Source organism: Schistocerca nitens, chromosome 1 (genome assembly GCF_023898315.1).
Source record: "Schistocerca nitens isolate TAMUIC-IGC-003100 chromosome 1, iqSchNite1.1, whole genome shotgun sequence".
NCBI lineage: Eukaryota > Metazoa > Arthropoda > Insecta > Orthoptera > Acrididae > Schistocerca > Schistocerca nitens.
In genome coordinates, this window is record NC_064614.1 from 123,135,231 (window position 1) to 123,158,269 (window position 23,039).

At 43.6% G+C, this 23,039-nt stretch overlaps 1 protein-coding gene across 2 annotated transcripts in view; it reads left to right on the forward strand.

The window, feature by feature from the left end:
* Window positions 1–23,039, forward strand: part of LOC126242629 (facilitated trehalose transporter Tret1-2 homolog) — a 284,620-nt gene that overhangs the window by 167,616 nt on the left and 93,965 nt on the right. For both annotated transcript variants that reach the window (XM_049948104.1, XM_049948103.1), the window contains exons 2-3: window positions 10,978–11,113; window positions 21,751–21,965. In XM_049948104.1, coding sequence (XP_049804061.1) covers window positions 10,978–11,113; window positions 21,751–21,965 — 351 coding nt within the window. The remainder of the gene's footprint in view (window positions 1–10,977; window positions 11,114–21,750; window positions 21,966–23,039) is intronic.

Consider the following 23,039-nt stretch of genomic DNA (forward strand, 5'->3'; position numbering starts at 1 on the left):
AGAAACTTTTGAAACGTGCTTTTACCGAAGAATCAAAAATGGTTCAAATGGCTCTGAACACTACGGGACTTAACTTCTGAGGTCATCAGTCCCCTAGAACTTAGAACTACTTAAACCTAACTAACCTAAGGGCATCACACGCAGCCATGCCCGAGGCAGGATCCGAACCTGCAACCGTAGCGGTCGCGCGGTTCCAGACTGTAGCGCCTAGAACCGCTCGGCCACCCCGGCAGGCATCGAAGAATCCTGAAGGATAGATGGGTAGGTCGGATAGCTGATGAACTATTACCGAATCGAATCGACGAGATTAGAAGTTTAAGCCAGAATTTGACTGAAAGGAGAGACGTTGATGGAACTCACCCTGATGCAACAAGAAGACGTTTGGTATTGGAAGGAAGCGTGGAGGGTAAAGATGCATGTAGGTTGTACCAGCTAACCGCACGTGGAATAGCTTGCACAGGCTCGACTAGCATGGAGAACAGCATCCAGACATTCTTTGGACTCACAAACACAACAACAGTAACAATCTTCTCCTTTTTTTCAAATACATTGCGGAATTGAAGCGTTCCGCCAGTCTGTATATGAGAGCCAGAAGAGGTGTTACTTAAAGGGGCGGCTAGACTTTAACAGTTTATAGATGGGGCAGTTAGAACAATAGAACAACTGCAACATGGAGGGAACCCTCACAGAGGACGGATAATTTTACTAAAAAGAGCACGATATAGAGCGGCATACGAACGTTCCCTCTTTAGTACAACAATTTACGTTATTGAACTCCACCCTCTTTATTTTTATTTGCAAATCTGCGTTGTGTTATAAAAACCATCTTAACAATAGAAGATAGCTTATGAAAGACTAAGAAGTGAAGTGAGCAAGGATATCAACAATAAAATAGTGACAACGAAACCTCTGATTGACCAAGAAAACAGTACCAGAGTATGGGAAGAGATGAAAAACATTATGCTTACCACTGTTCGAGAAAAAATAGTATATAAAATAAGAGATCGAAAACAGAAATGGATGACTGGTGAAATTCTTTCATTGATGGACAAACGCAAAGGTATGAAGCCCAGTTAGATCAAACTAAGTACAATAATATCCAGAAACACGTAAGATCAAAGATTAGAGCAGCAAAAAATGAATGGCTACAACATGAATGTGAAGAAATTGAAAGCTTGCAAGCTTGACATGACGAATTTAACTTATATAAAAAGTTAAAAGAAACTGCTGGGATATATATATAGACGAAAAAACATCTCCTTATTAACCAATAGTTCTAGATACCATTGAGAAGAAAGGGATATGGGAAGACTACATTAAGAACCTCTTTTCAGAGGATAGAGCAAATGTTGAGATTTCTTGGAACAACAATTTAACAGGACCTCCAATCATGAAAGAAGAAATCGAGAAAGCCATCAAAAACTCAAACACCACAGGGCCTGATGAAATTCCAATCTAACTTATTAAAATCCTTGATGAAGAAAGTATCAAATTCTTCAAGAAACTGTTTAACAAAATTTACGACACTGCCCATTACCCTGCCGAATGGCTATTATCAACTTTCATTCCAATACCAAAGAAGAGGAATGTGAGATGTGAAGATCACAAATTCATTAGTCTTATGAGTCATTCTCTGAAAATATTTCTGAGAGTCATCCATCAAAATATACGAAAAATGTGAGAAATTCGTTAGTGAGACACAGTTTGGATTTAGGAAAGGTTTAGGGACAGGAGAAGCAATAGTCGCACTGCAAGTTCTAGTACAAAACCGCTGTAATCAGGATAAAAATGTAGGCCTCTGTTTTACTGACTTCGAAAAAAGCATTCGATAGAGTACAACTTTATAAACTCAAGGAAATTCTCAAAAGAATTGATATAGATGAGAAAGATATCCGCTGTGTAGAGAATTTTATTGGAATCAGAAAGTGCAGGTTAAATTTGATAATGAGGTCACAGATTTGGTCAATATATGTAGAGGAGCCCGACAAGGATGCATACTGTCACCTCTGCTATTTAACATATACTCTGAGAGTATTTTCAGGAGTCACTTGATGATGTAGAAAAAGGCACAAAGGTTAACGGAGTGTATATCAGCAACATTCTCTAAGCTGATGACACGGTATTGATAGCTGATAATTCAGATGACCTTCAACAACTCGTCAACATAGTAGGAGATTACAGCAGTACTCTAGGTCTGAATATTAACATCAGAAAGACTAATTTTATGATTGTCACACGAGAGTCCGATTCTTTAAAGATGCAAATCAACGTTTTCGAGGGTCTGTAATGTAAAGGGTCAACAAGTTTAAATACCGCGGAACCTGGCTTTGTGAAGACTGGTGAACAGACTTGGAAATAAAATATCGCATATAGAACGCCCGAAACACCTTCATAAAATTTACGAATATTCTTATAAGCACAGACCTAGACCTAAACCTTAGAGTCCGATTTGTAAAACGCTACATCTGGTCCTTGCTTCTATATGGCTCTGAAGAATTGGACACTAAATGTGACAACAACGAAGTTAGAGGCCTTTGAAATGTGGATTTATCGCAGAATGCTTAAAATACCGTGGACTGCAAGAATAACCAACACCGAAGTACTGGAACGAATGAACTAGCAGGGAGAAATGTCGACGTTGCTTAAAAGAAGAAAAACTGCATACCTAGGACATATAGTACGAAACAGCAAATATATGCTTCTGCAGTTAATAATAGAAGGGAAGATTGAAGGAAAAAAAAACATAAGGCGAAGAAGAACATTCTGGTTTGACAATGTAAAGCAGTGGACAGGACTACGAAGTGTAGACATACGTTAATAGACAAGCAGCAGCAGCAGAAGAAGAAGAAGAAGAAGAAGAAGTTGTATTAGGCTACTGAGTGGGCTGGCAGACGTCATTGTGCGGAAACGGAAACCGATCAGACACGCGAACTTTTAATTGTAAAATATTGCATACAGCCAAGAAACGACCGGAATAAATATCTCACGTGGGTTCGAGACCTTAATTGAAAATTAAGTAACGAAAGGACACCAGTTATATCCGATCGTTCATGTTTATTTCTACACTGTTAAGTGAATCTTCCGTCGGTTCTTGGTATAACAGCTTTATAATAAATGAAAACCACTAATTTGCTTTTGTTCTATTTTTAGCCTATTTTTGCCTGTAACATGTGGAGAAAACAACATAAATAAATAAAAGACGAGGTAATTGCTGGAATTAATAACAGACCCAAAACAGTAGATAGATTTAAATAATCATTATCGAACAAATATAATTACAACAATTACATCCGCTCGAGCGCACTTTCAAAAATGGCTCTGAGCACTATGGGACTCAACTGCCGTGGTCATAAGTCCCCTAGAACTTAGAACTACTTAAACCTAACTAACCTAAGGACAGCACACAACACCCAGCCATCACGAGGCAGAGAAAATCCCTGACCCCGCCGGGAATCGAACCCGGGAACCCAGGGGGTGGGAAGCGAGAACGCTACCGCACGACCACGAGATGCGGGCGAGCGCACTTTCATTTATTCTCAGTTGTCTTTGCATTTACCACTTTTATAACTTCTGGAACTTTCGATATGTTAAATGCAATCTTTAAACATATATAAAAATCATAACTTCTTTACCAGTAAAATACACATCGTTACGTTATCAATTATGAGGATAAAAATTAGGGCAAAAATTATGAAACTTTTTAGAATCTATTCATTTGTTAGTTCCTGATACAACGCCACCAGCGCAGAGAAACGTCTGATCCGCCTTTCCTTTGTCATCAAAGAAGGTTTCGCAAAACAAGATTTGAATAAGATTTTTATCGTGAAGTCCTGTTAGTCAAAATGGTATAAGAGCTAATTAAACATTCACTGAACTATTTATCTCTTCGCAAAATTGCACACACACACACACACAGTCGTTGCGGAAGGTACTTAGAGGCAAGGCAACATTTCCAAGGCCGACGCTGCTTTATCGGCATCTAAAAGAACACAATTGATTCCCTATACTCACGCGAAGGTCTTCGGGCAAAATGCATGATACTCAGCAACAGTGTGCGGCCTTACCACTGCAAATTCTCACAAAAAAAAAAATGTTCTGCTCGTTACGCGATGGAGCTACGTATCCACTAAATTCGTGTTCCTAAAAAAAATATCATAGGAAATTCCAACTGAAGGGAAAAATATTGACTGTAGAGGTATATTCAAAAAATTACCGAACTTCATAATAAGATTCTTGTTCAACAGTCTGGCATCTGCCTTACTTGCGGTGAACGTTCCATTTTAAATCACTTAGTACGTAAACTAGAGGACAAATGTAAGGATGTAGAGGCTTGTCTACCTAGGGGTGAGATAGATACTGCCTACAGGAAAATTAAAGAAACCTTTGGAGAAAAGAGAACCACTTGTATCAATATCAAGAGCTAAGATGGAAACCCAGTTCAAAGCAAAGAAGGGAAAGCAGAAAGATGGAAGGAGTACATAGAGGGTCTATATAAGGGCGATATACTTGATGACAATATTATGGAAATGGTAGAGGATGTAGATGAAGATGAAATGGGAGAAACGATACTGCGTGAAGTGTTTGACAGAGCACTGAAAGACCTGAGTCGAAACAAGGCCCCGGGAGTAGACAACATTCCATTAGAACTACTGACGGCCTCGGGAGCCAGTCCTGACAAAACTCTACCATCTGGTGAGCAAAATGTATGAGACAGGCGAAATACCCTCAGACTTCAAGAAGAATATAATAATTCCAATCCCAAAGAAAGCAAGTGTTGACAGATGTGAAAATTACCAAACTATCAGTTTAATAAGTCACAGCTGGAAAATACTAACACGAATTCTTTACAAAAGAATGGAAAAACTAATAGAAGCCAACCTCAGGGAAGATCAGTTTGGATTCCGTAGAAATGTTGGAACACGTGTGGCAATAGTGACCTTACGACTTATCTTAGAAAATAGATTAAGGAAAGGCAAACCTACGTTTCTAGCATTTGTAGACTTAGAGAAAGCTTTTGACAATGTTGACTGGAACACTCTCTTTCAAATTCTAAAAGTGGCAGGGGTAAAATACAGGGAGCGAAAGGCTATTTACAATTTGTACAGAAACCAGGTGGCAGTTATAAGAGTCGAGGGGCATGAAAGGGAAGCAGTGGTTGGGAAGGGAGTGAGACGGGTTGTAGCCCCTCCCCGATGTTATTCAATCTGTATATTGAGCAAGCAGTAAAGGAAACAAAAGAAAAATTTGGAGTAGGTATTAAAATCCATGGAGAAGAAATAAAAACTTTGAGGTTCGTCGATGACATTGTAATTCTGTCAGAGACAGCAAAGGACTTGGAAGAGCAGTTGAACGGAATGGACAGTGTCTTGAAAGGAGGATATAAGATGAACATCAACAAAAGCAAAACGAGGATAATGGAATGTAGTCGAATTAAGTCGGGTGATGTTGAGGGGATTAGATTAGGAAATGAGACACTTAAAGTAGTAAAGGAGTTTTGCTATTTGGGTAGCAGAATAACTGATGATGGTCGAAGTAGAGAGGATATAAAGTGTAGACTGGCAATGACAAGGAAATCGTTTCTGAAGAAGAGAAATTTATTAACATCGAGTATAGATTTAAGTGTCAGGAAGTCATTTCTGAAAGTATTTGTATGGAGTGTAGCCATGTATGGAAGTGAAACATGGACGATAAATAGTTTGGACAAGAAGAGAATAGAAGCTTTCGAAATGTGGTGCTACAGAAGAATGCTGAAGATTAGATGGGCAGATCACATAACTAATGAGGAAGTATTGAATAGGATTGGGGAGAAGAGAAGTTTGTGGCACAACTTGACAAGAGGAAGGTACCGGTTGGTAGGACATGTTCTGAGGCATCAAGGGATCACAAATTTAGCATTGGAGGGCAGCGTGGAGGGTATAAATCGTATAGGGAGGCCAATAGATGAATACACTAAACAGATACAGAAAGATGTAGGTTTCAGTAGGTACTGGGAGATGAAGAGGCTTGCACAGGATAGAGTAGCATGGAGAGCTGCATCAAACCAGTCTCAGGACTGAAGACCACAACTACAACAACACAAACAACATAGTACGTAAAGTGCTAGATATTTTATGGATGTTGCTGTTTCCTGTGGTTGTGCTGTAATCGCGCAATCCTACAATAATGGGACCCTCTACCTTTGTGCGTGCAGTACTCTACATTTGTTTGTGCTAAGGGCGACTTCCAATCTCTCCACGAAGCGTCGAACACCAGCATGCCGCACTTCTCTGCTGTTATCTAACGTTGCAACTTCTCTGTACACAGCAGCATTGTCCACGGGAAGCTTCATGGAACTTCTGACGTTAACCATAAGATAATTTCTGTCTGTTCTGTAAATTAATTGTCCTACAAAACTCGTTTCGGGCATGGCAGATGTTACTTACACGTTTGAAGATTTCTCTCCATTAAGAATTACAAGCCGTGTTCTGTTTGTTGTTAATTTTAAGATTAATGGCGTCAGTAGCCACACTTTTCTGTTTGATTAAGTTCAAATGCAACAGTGAATAAAAATGTAGCAACACTACGCAACAGAATTAAAGGACAGAGCGAGGCGGCGCATTGGTTAGCACACTGGACTCGCATTCGGGAGGACGACGGTTCAAACCCGCGTCCGGCCGTTCTGATAAAGGTTTTGCGCGATTTCCCTAAATCGCTTCAGGCAAATGCCGGGATGGTTCGTTTGAAAGGGCAAGTCCGACTTCCTTCCCATCCATCCCTAATCCGATGGGACCAATGACCTCGCTGTTTGGTCCCCTCCCCCGAATCAACTAACCAACCAAGAATTGAAGGATCACTTTTTGTAACTCCCGTAATTCCCACCCATCGCGACGCTTCACTTTGACACTTGGCTGAAAGGTGCCTGCAGCCTTCCTCTGTAATGGTTCAACTGCGCGACTCCCAGTGACGTCATCCTCGGGTTCGACGACGCCTCAAACTGGAAGGTGTCGACACGTGGCGAAACAAGGCCACAGCTTAGAAGTTCATGTGACGCACAAGGTGGATTAATGACGTCACAAAGGCGTTGTCACCAAATTTCACCACAATTCTGCCGTGTGCTGCGGTGGACGCCTCGCCTGGGCCCGTCAACACCGCTTTGTTGTTTTTAAGTTCTGAAACGACCTTCTGTAGTTCTTCAGTCGTCGGTGGATCTGAATCCGGCTTCTCACGGTTATTTGGGATGGATTCAAATTTTTCAAGGATGGGTTCACAATTCAAGAGTTTCTCGAAGTAGCCTGCTAGTATTTTGCAATTTTCCGTGTTACCGTGAGCGATCGTCCCATTTACATCTCGAAATTGTGGGTGGATGCTTTGTATCTTGATAACCTTTGTTTGAAAGTTCTGTAAGAGCTTCTTGTGTTGTTTTTAGTAAATTCTTCATTAATTTGGAGGAGAGTTTTGTTTTCATGTGTCTTCTTAATCCTTTTTATATTTTTATCTATTCGTATCTATCTGACCAATAATAATAATATAAAATATCTAATCCTTTCTTTACTATTTTTTTTATTGAGAAACGCTGCACGCCCCTAACGTCCTATTCCTTTCAGAGCCATAAAAACTGCCCTACCTCCAGCTCTGTCTGCCTCAGCCCGTGTCTCTTTCGAAGACCACGAAGTCCCTTGACTTCTTTCCGCCAGTGCAAAATTACTTTCCAAGCATGTAACTCTACAGAAACCATACAATGATGCTACCCTGCATCAACAGATTCGATAACCCCACCTAGAATGCTAATCCATACTAAGTTGATACGATAAATGCATCGTCAAAATTAATCATGTATAGCGGCAAAATCTTAACACCTTAAAATTTGTCTGAGGCACAACTCCATATTCTCAGAAACAAAAAGCGTTCACGAATTTCCAGCATGCTGGAGCAGCTAGGGTCAGCAACTTCTGTTACTCAGTAGAACGAAAAACCAATCCAGAGCTGCTGATTTCTTACTTTTTATTCACTCGATTTCTAGTTTCGCGCCGAGACCCGTTATCAAATAATCGCAACATCGCATTCCCGAAGATGTCAAAAATGGGCGATGAACAGGTACAGTGCGTACTGTATGAGAATGGTTTTCGGCCCTAAACTAGTCATCGAGTGAATAAAAAGTAAAAATTTTAACTTCGGGCTGTTTTTTCGTTCCACTGAGAAAACGTTCAGACACGATTCCTGAATGAGAAACCCACAGCATAATCTTTTCTACTATAGAGTGTATCTACAATGAAGCCCCAAAGAAACTGGTGTAGCCATGCATATTCAAATACAGAGCTCTGTAAACATGTACAACATGGCGCTGCGGTCGGTAATGCCTATATGAGACAGTAAGTGTCTGGCGCAGTTGCTAGATAGGTTACTGCTGCTACAATGGCAGGTTATCAAGATTTAAGTGAGTTTGAACGTGATGTTATAGTCAGCGCACGAGCGATGGACACATGATCTTCGAGGTAGGGATGACGTGGCGATTTTCCCGTACAACCATTTCACGAGTGTACCGTGAATAGCAGGAATCTGGTAAAACACCAAATCACCGACGTCGCTGCATCCGGAAAAAGATCCTCCAAGAACGGGACAAACGACTAAAGAGAATGTTCAACGTTACAGAAGTTCAACCCTTCCAAAAATTGCTGCAGATTTCAATGCTGAGCCATCAATAAATGTCAGCATGAGAACCATTCGACGAAACATCATCGCTATGGGATTTCGGAGTCGAAGGTCAACTCGTGTACACTTGATGACTGCACGACAGGAAGCTTTACACCTCGCCTGGGACGTCAACACCGACATTGGACTGTTGACGACTGAAACCTTTGTTGCCTGGTCGGACGAGTCTCGTTTAAAATTGTATCGAGCGGATGGACGTGTACGGGTATGGAGACAACATCAAGATGCCATGGACCCTGCTCAAGGTGTGGAGGCTCCGTAATGGTGTGGGGCGTGTGCGGTTGTAGTGATATGGGACCCCTGATACGTCTAGATACGACTCTGACAGGTGACACGTACGTAAGCATCCTGTCTGATCAAGTGCGCCGTCCGATGTGGCCGAGCGGTTTTAGGCACATCAGTCAGAAACCGCCTCGCTGTTACGGTCGCAGGTTCGAATCCTGCCTCGCGCATGGATGTGTGTGATGTCCTTAGATTAGTTAGGTTTAAGTAGTTCTAAGTCTAGGGGACTGATAACCTCAGATGTTAAGTCCCATAGTGCTCAGAGCCATTAGAACTATTTTGATCACCTGCGTCCATTCATGTCCATTGTTCATTTCGACGGACTTGGGCAATTCCAGCAGGACGATGCGACACCCCACACGTCCAGAGTTGCTACAGAGCGGCTTCAGGAACACTCTTCTGACTTTACACACTTCTGCTGGCCACCAAACTCCCCAGACATGAACATTGTTGTGCATATCTGGGATGCCTTGCGACATGCTGTCTAGAAGAGAGCTCCACCCCCTCGTACTATTGCGGACTGATGGATAGCCCTGCATGATTCACGGTGTCATTTCCCTCCAGCACTAATTTAGACATTAGTCGAGTCCATGCCACGTCGTGTTGCGGCACTACTGCGCGCTCGCGGGGGCCCTACACGATATGAGGCACGTGTACCAGTCTCTTTGGCTCTTCAATATATGGCTGTAGTGTTGAGTGCTTTATTCGGGTGCCACGAAATGCTGAATTGGCGCACCCAAGTACTAACAAGGGAACCTCCCCATCGCACCCCCCTCAGATTTAGTTATAAGTGGGCACAGTGGATAGGCCTTGAAAAACTGAATACAGATTAATCGAGAAAACAGGAAGAAGTTGTGTGGAACTATGAAAAAAATAAGCAAAATATACAAACTGAGTAGTCCATGGCAAGGTAAGCAACATCAAGGACAATGTGAACAGAGGAGCGCCGTGGTCCCGTGGTTAGCGTGAGCGGCTCCGGCGTGCGAGGTCCTTGGTTCAAGTCTTCCCTCGAGTGAAAATTTTACTTTCTTTATTTTCGCAAAGTTACGATATGTCCGTTCATTCATTGACGTCTCTGTTCACTGTAATAAGTTTAGTGTCTGTGTTTTGCGACCGCACCGAAAAACCGTGCGATTAGTAGACGAAAGGACGTGCCTCTCCAATGTGAACCGAAAACATTTGATCGCAAGGTCATAGGTCAACCGATTCCTCCACAGGAAAACACGTCTGATATATTCTATACGACACTGGTGACGGCATGTGCGTCACATGACAGGAATATGTTGTCGACCCACCTAACTTGTACACTTGGCGAATGGGTTAAAAGATTCTTCTACCTTGCCCGATTTAGGTTTTCTTGTGGATGTGATAATCACTCCCAAAAAAGTGATGAAAACATAAGAGTTTGTCACATAAACTGCAACAAATGAATGCAACAGTTTCACAATCGCACAGTTTTGCCTGTGCTCTGTCAAAACACATGTTTTTAACGTTTTCAAATTTTTTAATGTGTAGACCGTCAAATCCTGCATATGTCCAAGCAAATCTGAACATGTCCTGGAATTTTGGAGAGCGAAGTTAATTATGTGTGAGTGCCTGAACTTTGATAATTCTCTGAAAACAAAAAATTAAACTTTTCACTCGAGGGTAGACTTGAACCAAGGACCTCTCGTCCCGCCGGTGCTCACGCTAACCACGGGACCACAGCGCTCCTAAGCTCACACTGTCCTTTATGTTACCTATCCTGCGCATGGACTACTCAGTTTGTATATTTTGCTTATTTTTTTCATAGTTCCACATAACTTCTTCCTGTTTTCTCGATTGATCTGTGTTCAGTTTTTCAAGGCCTATCCACTGTGCCAACGTATAACTAAATCTGAGGGGGGTGCGATGGGGAGGTTCCCTTGTAAGCACACTTCACGGCAATTTGACATTTGCTGCAGTTCCAGTGTCCAGCCAGTGCAGAGTACGGAGTGGGTACCAGCCAGTCACTTGGTGTTGTTGCAGCTGCTGCTGGCGATGGCGGCCAGTCTGGGCTACCTGACCGTGGGGCTGGTGCGCGGCTTCTCGTCGCCTGGGGTGCCCTCCATGCAGCAGACGACGCCCTGGCTCGTCCCCGACGACGACGCCGTCTCCTGGGTCAGTAAGTACCGCAGCCCTCTCTCTCTGTCCCAACATACACCCACACACGTACGCTTACCACTGCCGCTGCTGCTGCCGCTCTACCTATCCCAGTACACACACTGTTCGTGTCGTGCGATTCTGCAACTTCTCCCAACGCCATTCAAGAGGTGGAGGTTGTAACAATACCTCCACTAACAGTTAATTTGTTCAAAATTTATCACGTCGCTCACTCAAAGTATGACATTTTTATTGTGCAACTAAAAGGCGCCGGCCGGTGTGGCCGAGCGGTTCTAGGCGCTTCAGTCTGGAACCGCGCGACCGCTGCGGTCGCAGGTTCGAATCCTAACTAACCTAAGGATATCACACACGTCCATGCCCGAGGCAGGAGTCAAACTACGACCATAGCGGCCACACCGGCCGGCTCCGGTATTACAATCGCAATTTAAAAGAGCTCTGAAGGATCTAAGATGGTATAAGAGAGAAGGGATGGATGACATTCCATCAGAATTTCTAAAATCATTGGGGGAAGTGGCAAAAAAAAAAAACTACTATTTACGTTGGTGTGTAGAATGTATCAGTCTGGCGACATACCATCGGACTTTCGGAAAAACATCATCGACACAACTCCAGAGACTGCAAGAGCTGGCAAGTGCGAGAATTATCCCACAATCAGCTTTACGGCTCATGCATCCAAGTTGTTGAGAAGAATAATATACAGAAGAATGGAAAAGAAAATTGAGGATGTGATAGATGACGACTAGTTTGGCTTTAGGAAAGGTAAAGGCACAAGAGAGACAGTTCTCACGTTGTCGTTCATAATTATGTTCATAGGATGTGTCGACACGGAAAAAGCGTTCGACAATGTCAAAAGGTCTAGACGTTCGAAATTCTGAGAAAAATAGGGGTCAGCTATAGGGAGAGACGGGTGAATACAATATGTACAAGAGCCATCAGGGAATAATAAGGATGGAAGACCAAGAACGAAGTGCTCGGATTAAAAAGCGTGTAAGACAGGAATGCAGTCTTTCGCCCCCTTCTGTTCAACCTATACATCGAACAAGCAGTGTCGCAAATAAAAGAAAGCTTCAAGAGTGGAATTAAAATTCTAGGTGATAGGATATTGATGATAAGATTCGCTGATTATATTACTATCCTCGTCGAAAGTGCAGAAGAATTACAGGATCTACTGGATGGAATGAACAGTCTATTGAGTACAGAATGTGGATCGAGAGTAAATCGAAGAAAGACGAAAGTAATGAGAAGTGGCAGAAATGAGAACAGTGAGAAACTTAACATTAGGGTTGGTGATCACAAAGTAAATGAAGTTAAGGAATTCTGTTACCTAGGCAGCAAAATAACCAATTGCGGACGGAGCAATGAGGACATCGAAAGCAGACTATCACTGGCAAAAAGGACATTCTTGGCCGAGATAAGTCACTAATATCAAAAGTAGGACTTAATTTGAGGAAGAAATTTCTGAGAATGTACGTTTGGAGCACAGCAGTGTATAGCAGTGAAAGATGGGCTGTGGGAAAACCGAAACAGAAGAGAATCGAAGCATTTGAGATGTGCTCCTACAGAATAATGTTGAATATTAGGAGAACTGGTAAGTAAGGAATGAGGATGTTCTCCACAGAATCGGCGAAGAAAGGAATCTATGGAAAACTGTAACAAGAAGAAGAGACAGGATGGTAGCACATTTGTTAAGACATCAGGGAGTAACTTACTTGGTACTAGAGGGAGCTGTAGAGGGTAAAAATTGTAAGGGAAAACAGAGACTGGAATATATGCAGCAAATAACTGAGGATGTAGGTTGCAAGTGCTGTTCTGAGATGGAGAGGTTAACACAGGAGATGAATTCGTGGCAGGCCGCATTAAACCACTCAGAAGACTGAAGACTCAAAACCATGTAGAAATAGTTCACAGGTAGACGGTCGAAAGTCAATGTCAAACGGGCACAATATTTCGGTAAGACGTCATGCTGCTATCATCAGGCGCACAAACGGACTGATCGCCTCGCAGCCTTGCTCGTCACCCACGTAATCAATTCGTCAACGCACCTGACGTTGGTAATGTGGTCGCTTGCCGAAATACTGTGCCCGTTGGACACTGACATCCGGCCATTCACATGTGAACTGTTTCGTTAATCATGTCGTGTCATAGTCATCGATTCCACCTCAACTCCACTTTCCAATCTTCTGACCACCTTGCTCCAATTTTCTTTTTGATTTTCTCTGTAGACGGGAATCTAAAACTTTCTTTCGAAACTTATATCTGTCCAGATTTTCAAGTTCTCCAATCTTCTTCTCTTTTACATCACTCTTCCATTTCTTGGAGTCACTTACAACGTAATATTTTTTTTTTCCATTTGACGTGTTCAAAAATTCTCTACCTTCTCCTGTTTTCATTCAACCGAACCAATTGATCGTAAAATATCATTCTACATTTAACCAACGTTCCATTCAGTTGTCCAGTTTTCTTCTACAGATCTTCATTACTCCCGTTTCACTACTTAACGTTGAGTTTTAACTGGCCCGAATATTTTTTTTTTACAGTTTTCCTGTCTTCCTGCCCCAGGTTTTCTATTTCCCCTGTCGCAGTCAAATCCAGGCGTTTGGAGGGTATAAACGTTCTATTTTTATCGTTGTAACTTTGCTTCAAAGGAGCTAGATCTCTTATTATGCACATCTTTAGTTAACTGAAAGACCATTTCCATCTTGTGTGCTCTGAGTTGGTTAGCCTCGTCGTAGCGGCCGTTCTTCCGTATCACCTCACCAAGATATTTACATTTATTGAATCATAATTTTTTTATAATCTGTGTTCATGAAATATGGAGCATTTTTATGTTTATTATATATTCAGTTTTTGCGTAGGATATTTGAAGCCATGTTTACTCTGCAACTCTTTTTAAAATGCTGATTTTTCTTTTTGCCACTGTTGTGTCTCGGGACAGTATTTGAAAGATCCTCAGCAAAAGCTAAACGCTGAATTACAAGATTATCGTTTTTATAGATCAACTGCACTTGGTTATTAACTCCACATTTTTTGAGTTCTGCTTCCCATTCTCAGGTCACATTTTCAAGGACACAGCTGGACAAGGTAGCTCTGTTTTATTTCATCTGCAAACTTTTATTCAGTGCATATTTGGTCAATCAACCCAACAGGCGCCTTTTAAACGCTACAGGTGTGTAGAATCAATGAGAGCAAATAAGTATTTTGAGAACGTTAGCTCTCAGTTTCCACAACAGTAAGTGGAATTCCACTCTTCCAATTTGAAAGAGGAAAAGGAGGGGGGGGGGGTAGCAGGATCCATATTGGTGCTCTTCTGCCGAACGTTAACATATTTAGTTCTAGCATTTCTTTTACCGTTAAAAGATTATAGTTATAGTATCCTCTTTCTACAACACAAATGCACATGAAAGAAATGGCAATAGAAAAGATTTGTTTCACAGTATCGAAGATGAAAAATTGCACGTAGCTCTTAAGGTATGCATTTTCGAACCTCTGTTTACTGAGACTATTTTGCTTCTAGTATCGTGTACTTTTAACTACATGCGTTTACGCCATTAATTATGATACACCCTGTATATGTAACTAAGTTTGTACGGAACACTCAAGTACTACAAAGGTGCTACGGGAACTCAAATGGGAATCCCTGGAGAGAAGGCGACTTTCTTTTCGATAAACACTGTTGGGAAAATTTAGAGAAGCGGCATTTGAAGCTAACTGCCGAAACATTCTACTGCCGCCACCATACATTGTGCGCAAGGACCATGAAGACAAGAAAAAAGTGGTTCAAATGGCTCTGAGCACTACGGGAGTTAACATCTATGGTCATTAGTCCCCTAGAACTTAGAACTACGCAAACCTAACTAACCTAAGGACAGCACACAACACCCAGTCATCACGAGGCAGAGAAAATCCCTGACCCCGCCGGGAATCGAACCCGGGAACCCGGGCGTGGGAAGCGAGAACGCTACCGCACGACCACGAGATGCAGACATGAAGACAAGATACGAGAAATTAGGACTCATATGGAAGCATATAGATAGTCGTTTTTCCCTCGCTCTATTTGTGAGTGGAACAGGAAGGGAAATGAAAAGTAGTGGTACAGGGTACTCTCCGCCACACACCATACGGTGACTCGCGGAGTATCCTTGTAGACGTAAATGTAGAGCACGAGCCCCGCTCACACCTGACCAATTTTTTAAGGTTAAGTGGATGATGTCAGGATTCATTTGTCGCGTTACTGAGGAACGTACTAAATTCATGTAGGGAGTCAAATGTTGCGAATCGTGTACACAAAGTGAGAAAGAGGGCCAAAAGTTAGAGGGATACAATAAATAAACATACTTCGTTTTCATAGATTATATGAAGGCCTTAGATAAAATAAATAGACAATTGTTACGGCAGATTTTTAAGAAGAAGAGGTGGACCATTAAATCTTATGTGGGTAACTCAGGTGATCTATAATAATACAAGAATCGAAGTAATTGGGGTAGTGATAAAAAGAGCAGATGATTTTAAATGAGAAGTTCGACAAGGCAGCTACCTTTCACCACTGCTCTTTAATACATATACATTTACGAGAAAGAAACTGCAGAACTGCGAACACCGCTCTGCCAGCGCTTGTTTTGTTTCTTGGCCTCAGAACGGTTAATTCTCACTCAAGTAGCTCACCATTTGGCTGAATGCATCCTGTTCCAGTCCTCCCGCAAAGGAAAAATACAGACCAGTGCCTAGAATAGAACCCAGGTCCTCCGAATAACAACGAAACACGCTAACAACGTTTTTTTTTTTTTTAATTCTCATTTTGTTCGTCTTCGTTCTTTGTATCTGCTCGGGACGGACGTCGCATGACACTCGTTTCAGTTCGTCGTTGATCCATTAACTCAGTTTTTTTGTTACAGAGGGCAGCTAACCCTCTGACCGAACACTCTGAGTTACCGCGCCGGCATAACTGGGTTACGGAGAGGGACTAACAGAATTTTCGTTTTGATCTGTTAGGTAGTCTGAAATCTGCCTTCTATTACTCTTGCTAAACAGATAAACCTTCCTCCCTTTTTTTTTATATTCCTATTAACTTCCATATTCAGGGATGCTGCAACGGCCTTATGAACAGGGAATCAGTGATCATAAGGCCGTTGCAGCATCCCTGAATATGGAAGTTAATAGGAATATAAAAAAAGGGAGGAAGGTTTATCTGTTTAGCAAGAGTAATAGAAGGCAGATTTCAGACTACCTAACAGATCAAAACGAAAATTTCTGTTCCGACACTGACAATGTTGAATGTTTATGGAAAAAGTTCAAGGCAATCGTAAAATGCATTTTAGACAGGTACGTGCCAAGTAAAACTGTGAGGGACGGGAAAAACCCACCGTGGTACAACAACAAAGTTAGGAAACTACTGCGAAAGCAAAGAGAGCTTCACTCCAAGTTTAAACGCAGCCAAAACCTCTCAGACAAACAGAAGCTAAACGATGTCAAAGTTAGCGTAAGGAGGGCTATGCGTGAAGCGTTCAGTGAATTCGAAAGTAAAATTCTATGTACCGACTTGACAGAAAATCCTAGGAAGTTCTGGTCTTACGTTAAATCAGTAAGTGGCTCGAAACAGCATATCCAGACACTCCGGGATGATGATGGCATTGAAACAGAGGATGACACGCGTAAAGCTGAAATACTAAACACCTTTTTTGAAAGCTGTTTCACAGAGGAAGACCGCACTGCAGTTCCTTCTCTAAATCCTCGCACAAACGAAAAAATGGCTGACATCGAAATAAGTGTCCAAGGAATAGAAAAGCAACTGGAATCACTCAACAGAGGAAAGTCCACTGGACCTGACGGGATACCAATTCGATTCTACATAGAGTACGCGAAAGAACTTGCCACCCTTCTAACAGCCGTGTACCGCAAATCTCTAGAGGAACGGAGGGTTCCAAATGATTGCAAAAGAGCACAGGTAGTCCCAGTCTTCAAGAAGGGTCGTCGAGCAGATGCGCGTAACTATAGACCTATATCTCTGACGTCGATCTGTTGTAGAATTTTAGAACATGTTTTTTGCTTGAGTATCATGTCGTTTTTGGAAACCCAGAATCTACTATGTAGGAATCAACATGGATTCCGGAAACAGCGATCGTGTGAGACCCAACTCGCTTTATTTGTTCATGAGACCCAGAAAATATTAGATACAGACTCCCAGGTAGATGCTATTTTTCTTGACTTCCGCAAGGCGTTCGATACAGTTCCGCACTGTAGCCTGATAAACAAAGTAAGAGCCTACGGACTGGTGGCTGGATTGAAGAGTTTTTAACAAACAGAACACAGCATGTTGTTATCAATGGAGAGACGTCTACAGACGTTAAAGTAACCTCTGGCGTGCCACAGTGGAGTGTTATGGGACCATTGCTTTTCACAATACATATAAATGACCTAGTAGATAGTGTCGGAAGTTCCATGCGGCTTTTCGCGGATGATGCTGTAGTATACAGAGAAGTTGCAGCATTAGAAAATTGTAGCGAAATGCAGGAAGATCTGCAGCGGATAGGCACTTGGTGCAGGGAGTGGCAACTGTGCCTTAACATAGACAAATGTAATGTATTGCGAATACATAGAAAGAAGGATCCTTTATTGTATGATTATATGATAGCGGAACAAACACTGGTAGCAGTTACTTCTGTAAAATATCTGGGAGTATGCGTGCGGAACGATTTGAAGTGGAATGATCACATAAAATTAATTGTTGGTAAGGCGAGTACCAGGTTGAGATTCATTGGGAGAGTGCTTAGAAAATGTAGTCCATCAACAAAGGAGGTGGCTTACAAAACACTCGTTCGACCTATACTTGAGTATTGCTCATCAGTGTGGGATCCGTACCAGATCGGGTTGACGGAGGAGATAGAGAAGATCCAAAGAAGAGCGGCGCGTTTCGTCACAGGGTTACTTGGTAACCGTGATAGCGTTACGGAGATGTTTAATAAACTCAAGTGAGGCGCTCTGCATCGCGGTGTAGCTTGCTCGCCAGGTTTCGAGAGGGTGCGTTTCTGGATGAGGTATCGAATATATTGCTTCCCCCTACTTATACCTCCCGAGGAGATCACGAATGTAAAATTAGAGAGATTAGAGCGCGCACGGAGGCTTTCAGACAGTCGTTCTTCCCGCGAACCATACGCGACTGGAACAGCAAAGGGAGGTAATGACAGTGGCACGTAAAGTGCCCTCCGCCACACACCGTTGGGTGGCTTGCGGAGTATAAATGTAGATGTAGATACGTGAGGAAGATGTTGTTTGCAGACGATCAAGTTTAAATCCTGAACAGTGACAACAGACTGCATACTGCTGTCTATGAACTAAACAAAATATATCTGCTATTTAAGATGTAACAGATATAACGTATAACACCTACACTGAAGAGCCAAACAAACTGGTACATCTGCCTAATATCGTTTAGGGCCCTCGCGACCATGCAGAAGTGCCGCAACACGACGTGGCATGAACTCGACTAATGTCTGAAGTAGTGATGGAGGGAACTGACACCATGAATCCTGCAGGGCTGTCCATAAATCCGTAAGAGTACGAGGGGGTGGAGATCTCTTCTCAACAACACGTTGCAAGCCATCCCAGATGTGCTCAATATTGTTCATATCTGAGGAGTTTGGTGACCAACGGAAGTGTTTAAATTCAGAAGATTGTTCCTGGGGCCACTCTGTAGCAATCCTGGACGTGTGAGATGGCGTACTGTCCTCCTGGAATTGCCCAAGTCCGTCGGAATGCACAATGGACACAAATGGAAGCAGGTGATCAGACAGGATGCATACGTACCTGTTATGTGTCAGAATCGTATGTAGACGTATCAGGGGTCGCATATCATTCCAGCTGCACACACACCCCAAGCCATATAATCCTTAGCAGTAATGCGACCTTGCAGATTAGCCGTTGGGTCCATGGAATACCACGATACTGCTGCCCAAATCATCACTGAACAACCCGTCATATTTCTCTCTTGAGGAATAAACACGGCCAGAAGTAGGAAACGCTTTGCAACAAGACTCATCCGACTACATTTCTTTCTTCCATTTTACCATAATCCAGTTTTTATTACTTGGCCACCATGATTTCCTGGTAATGACACTGGCATCACAGACAAGTGGTTTTAGAATTCCAACTGCAATACTCTGCTTTATGGAGCTCCCTTCACGTTGTTTGGTGCTGGCAGGGTTCACCAGTGCGACATTGAGCTCTGCAGCGACACTTGCCGCTGTCTTCCTCTTATTTTTCGTTATAAACGTCTATGACGCGTCCACCACGAGCACCCAATACAGGCATTCGTCCACGTAGCGAGTTAGCGAATGATGTTTTTCCCAGTATGTGGCATAAATTAACGATACGGTGACCCTTGGGACACTGAATACCTCGGTTACCTTGGTAATGGAAGCACTCACCATACGAACTCCAACAAATTACCCACTTAGCTCCGACATAATGCAGTAACAACTACACAGAACACTGTTCTGACAACTTGCAATGAGTGGAGAGCATTACAAAAATGGTTCAAATGGCTCTGAGCACTATGGGACTTTACTGCTGAGGTCATCAGTCCCCTAGAACTTAGAACTACTTAAACCTAACTAACCTAAGGACATCAGACACATCCATGCCCGAGGCAGGATTCGAACCTGCGACCGTAGCGGTCGCGCGGTTCCAGACTGTAGCGCCTAGAACCGCTCGGCCACTCCGGCCGGCAGAGCATTACACACTTGCAATATATGGTAAAATATAACAGTGCAATCTTCAGGCTTGGCTATCATCTGCATGTATTTTGTAGCATGCATTTCTCACAGTGTTTCCATATTTTTGTCCACAACCTGTATTTGTTAATTCTTCTCACGGCGACTGACTTTTATCCGGTGCAATTATCAGAAACAACTTTGGACCCAAAATAGAACCCACACGCCTTGTACAGGGTGTTACAAAAAGGTACGGCCAAACTTTCAGGAAACATTCCTCACACACAAAGAAAGAAAATATGTTATGTGGACATGTGTCCGGAAATGCTTACTTTCCATGTTAGAGCACATTTTATTACTTCTTTTCAAATCACATTAATCATGGAATGGAAACACACAGCAACAGAACGTACCATCGTGACTTCAAACACTTTGTTACAGGAAATGTTCAAAATGTCCTCCGTTAGCGAGGATATATGCATCCACCCTCTGTCGCATGGAATCCCTGATGCGCTGATGCAGCCCTGGAGAATGGCGTATTGTATCACAGCCGTCCACAATACGAGCACGAAGAGTCTCTACATTTGGTACCAGGGTTGCGTAGACAAGAGCTTTCAAATGCCCCCATAAATGAAAGTCAAGAGGGTTGAGGTCAAGAGAGCGTGGAGGCCATGGAATTGGTCCGCCTCTACCAATCCATCGTTCACCGAATCTGTTGTTGAGAAGCGTACGAACACTTCGACTGAAATGGGCAGGAGCTCCATCGTGCATGAACCACATGTTGTGTCGTACTTGTAAAGGCACATGTTCTAGCAACACAGGTAGAGTATACCTATGAAATCATGATAACGTGCTCCATTGAGCGTAGGTGGAAGAACATGGGGCCCAATCAAGACATCACCAACAATGCCTGCCCAAACGTTCACAGAAAATCTGTGTTGATGACGTGATTGCACTATTGCGTGCAGATTCTCGTCAGCCCACACATGTTGATTGTGAAAATTTACAATTCGATCACGTTGGAATGAAGCCTCATCCGTAATGAGAACATTTGTACTGAAATGAGTATTGACACATTGTTGGATGAACCATTCGCAGAAGTGTACCCGTGGAGGCCAATCAGCTGCTGATAGTGCCTGCACACGCTGTACACGGTACGGATACAACTGGTTCTCCCGTAGCACTGTCCATACACTGACGTGGTCAACGTTACCTTGTACAGCAGCAACTTCTCTGACGCTGACATTAGGGTTATCGTCAACTGCACGAAGAATTACCTCGTCCATTGCAGGTGTCCTCGTCGTTCTAGGTCTTCCCCAGTCGCGAGTCATAGGCTGGAATGTTCCGTGCTCCCTAAGACGCCGATCAATTGTTTCGAACGTCTTCCTGTCGGGACACCTTCGTTCTGGAAATCTGTCTCGATACAAACGTACCGCGCCACGGCTATTGCCCCGTGCTAATCGATACATCAAATGGGCATCTGCCAACTCCGCATTTGTAAACATTGCACTGACTGCAAAACCACGTTCGTGATGAACACTAACCTGTTGATGCTACGTACTGACGTGCTTGATGGTAGTACTGTAGAGCAATGAGTCGCATGTCAACACAAGCACCGAAGTCAACATTACGTTCCTTTAATTGGGCCAACTGGCGGTGAATCGAGGAAGTAGAGTACATACTGACGAAACTTAAGTGAGCTCTAACATGGAAAATAAGCGTTTCCGGACACATGTCCACATAACATCTTTACTTTATTTGTATGTGAGGAAAGTTTCCTGAAAGTTTGGCCGTACCTTTTTGTAACAGCCTGTATTTTCCAGAGGTACTTCTTACTTTTGAACGATTCCCTGATTAATGGCAACCAGTGTATCTGAGCAGTGTGTCTGTTTCTTTGCCTGCCGGCTGCCACATGACGTTCGTGTTGCGCCAGGCTCGGTGCCGCCGCTGGGCGCGTTCGTGGGCAGCCTGGCGTCGGGCCCGCTGCTGCAGCGGCTCGGCCGCAAGCGCACCCTCATGATCAGCGCGCCGCTCTTCGTCGCCTTCTGGGTGCTGCTCGCCTTCTCGCAGAACTACGCCATGCTCTTCTCCGCGCGCATCCTCACCGGCTTCTGCGCCGGCATCTCCATCCCGTCCGCCCAGGTCTACGTAAGTACATCTGCACCTGAACGAACGTTTTGCACTTCACTCTGTAATGGTACTTGAATTACGTAATCATTACGGCACCTCACCTCAACCTCTCGATACCAGCAATATTCTACTGTGTTTCTGTAAAATACACTCCTGGAAATTGAAATAAGAACACCGTGAATTCATTGTCCCAGGAAGGGGAAACTTTATTGACACATTCCTGGGGTCAGATACATCACATGATCACACTGACAGAACCACAGGCACATAGACACAGGCAACAGAGCATGCACAATGTCGGCACTAGTACAGTGTATATCCACCTTTCGCAGCAATGCAGGCTGCTATTCTCCCATGGAGATGATCGTAGAGATGCTGGATGTAGTCCTGTGGAACGGCTTGCCATGCCATTTCCACCTGGCGCCTCAGTTGGACCAGCGTTCGTGCTGGACGTGCAGACCGCGTGAGACGACACTTCATCCAGTCCCAAACATGCTCAATGGGGGACAGATCCGGAGATCTTGCTGGCCAGGGTAGTTGACTTACACCTTCTAGAGCACGTTGGGTGGCACGGGATACATGCGGACGTGCATTGTCCTGTTGGAACAGCAAGTTCCCTTGCCGGTCTAGGAATGGTAGAACGATGGGTTCGATGACGGTTTGGATGTACCGTGCACTATTCAGTGTCCCCTAGACGATCACCAGTGGTGTACGGCCAGTGTAGGAGATCACTCCCCACACCATGATGCCGGGTGTTGGCCCTGTGTGCCTCGGTCGTATGCAGTCCTGATTGTGGCGCTCACCTGCACGGCGCCAAACACGCATACGACCATCATTGGCACCAAGGCAGAAGCGACTCTCATCGCTGAAGACGACACGTCTCCATTCGTCCCTCCATTCACGCCTGTCGCGACACCACTGGAGGCGGGCTGCACGATGTTGGGGCGTGAGCGGAAGATGGCCTAACGGTGTGCGGGACCGTAGCCCAGCTTCATGGAGACGGTTGCGAATGGTCCTCGCCGATACCCCAGGAGCAACAGTGTCCGTAATTTGCTGGGAAGTGGCGGTGCGGTCCCCTACGGCACTGCGTAG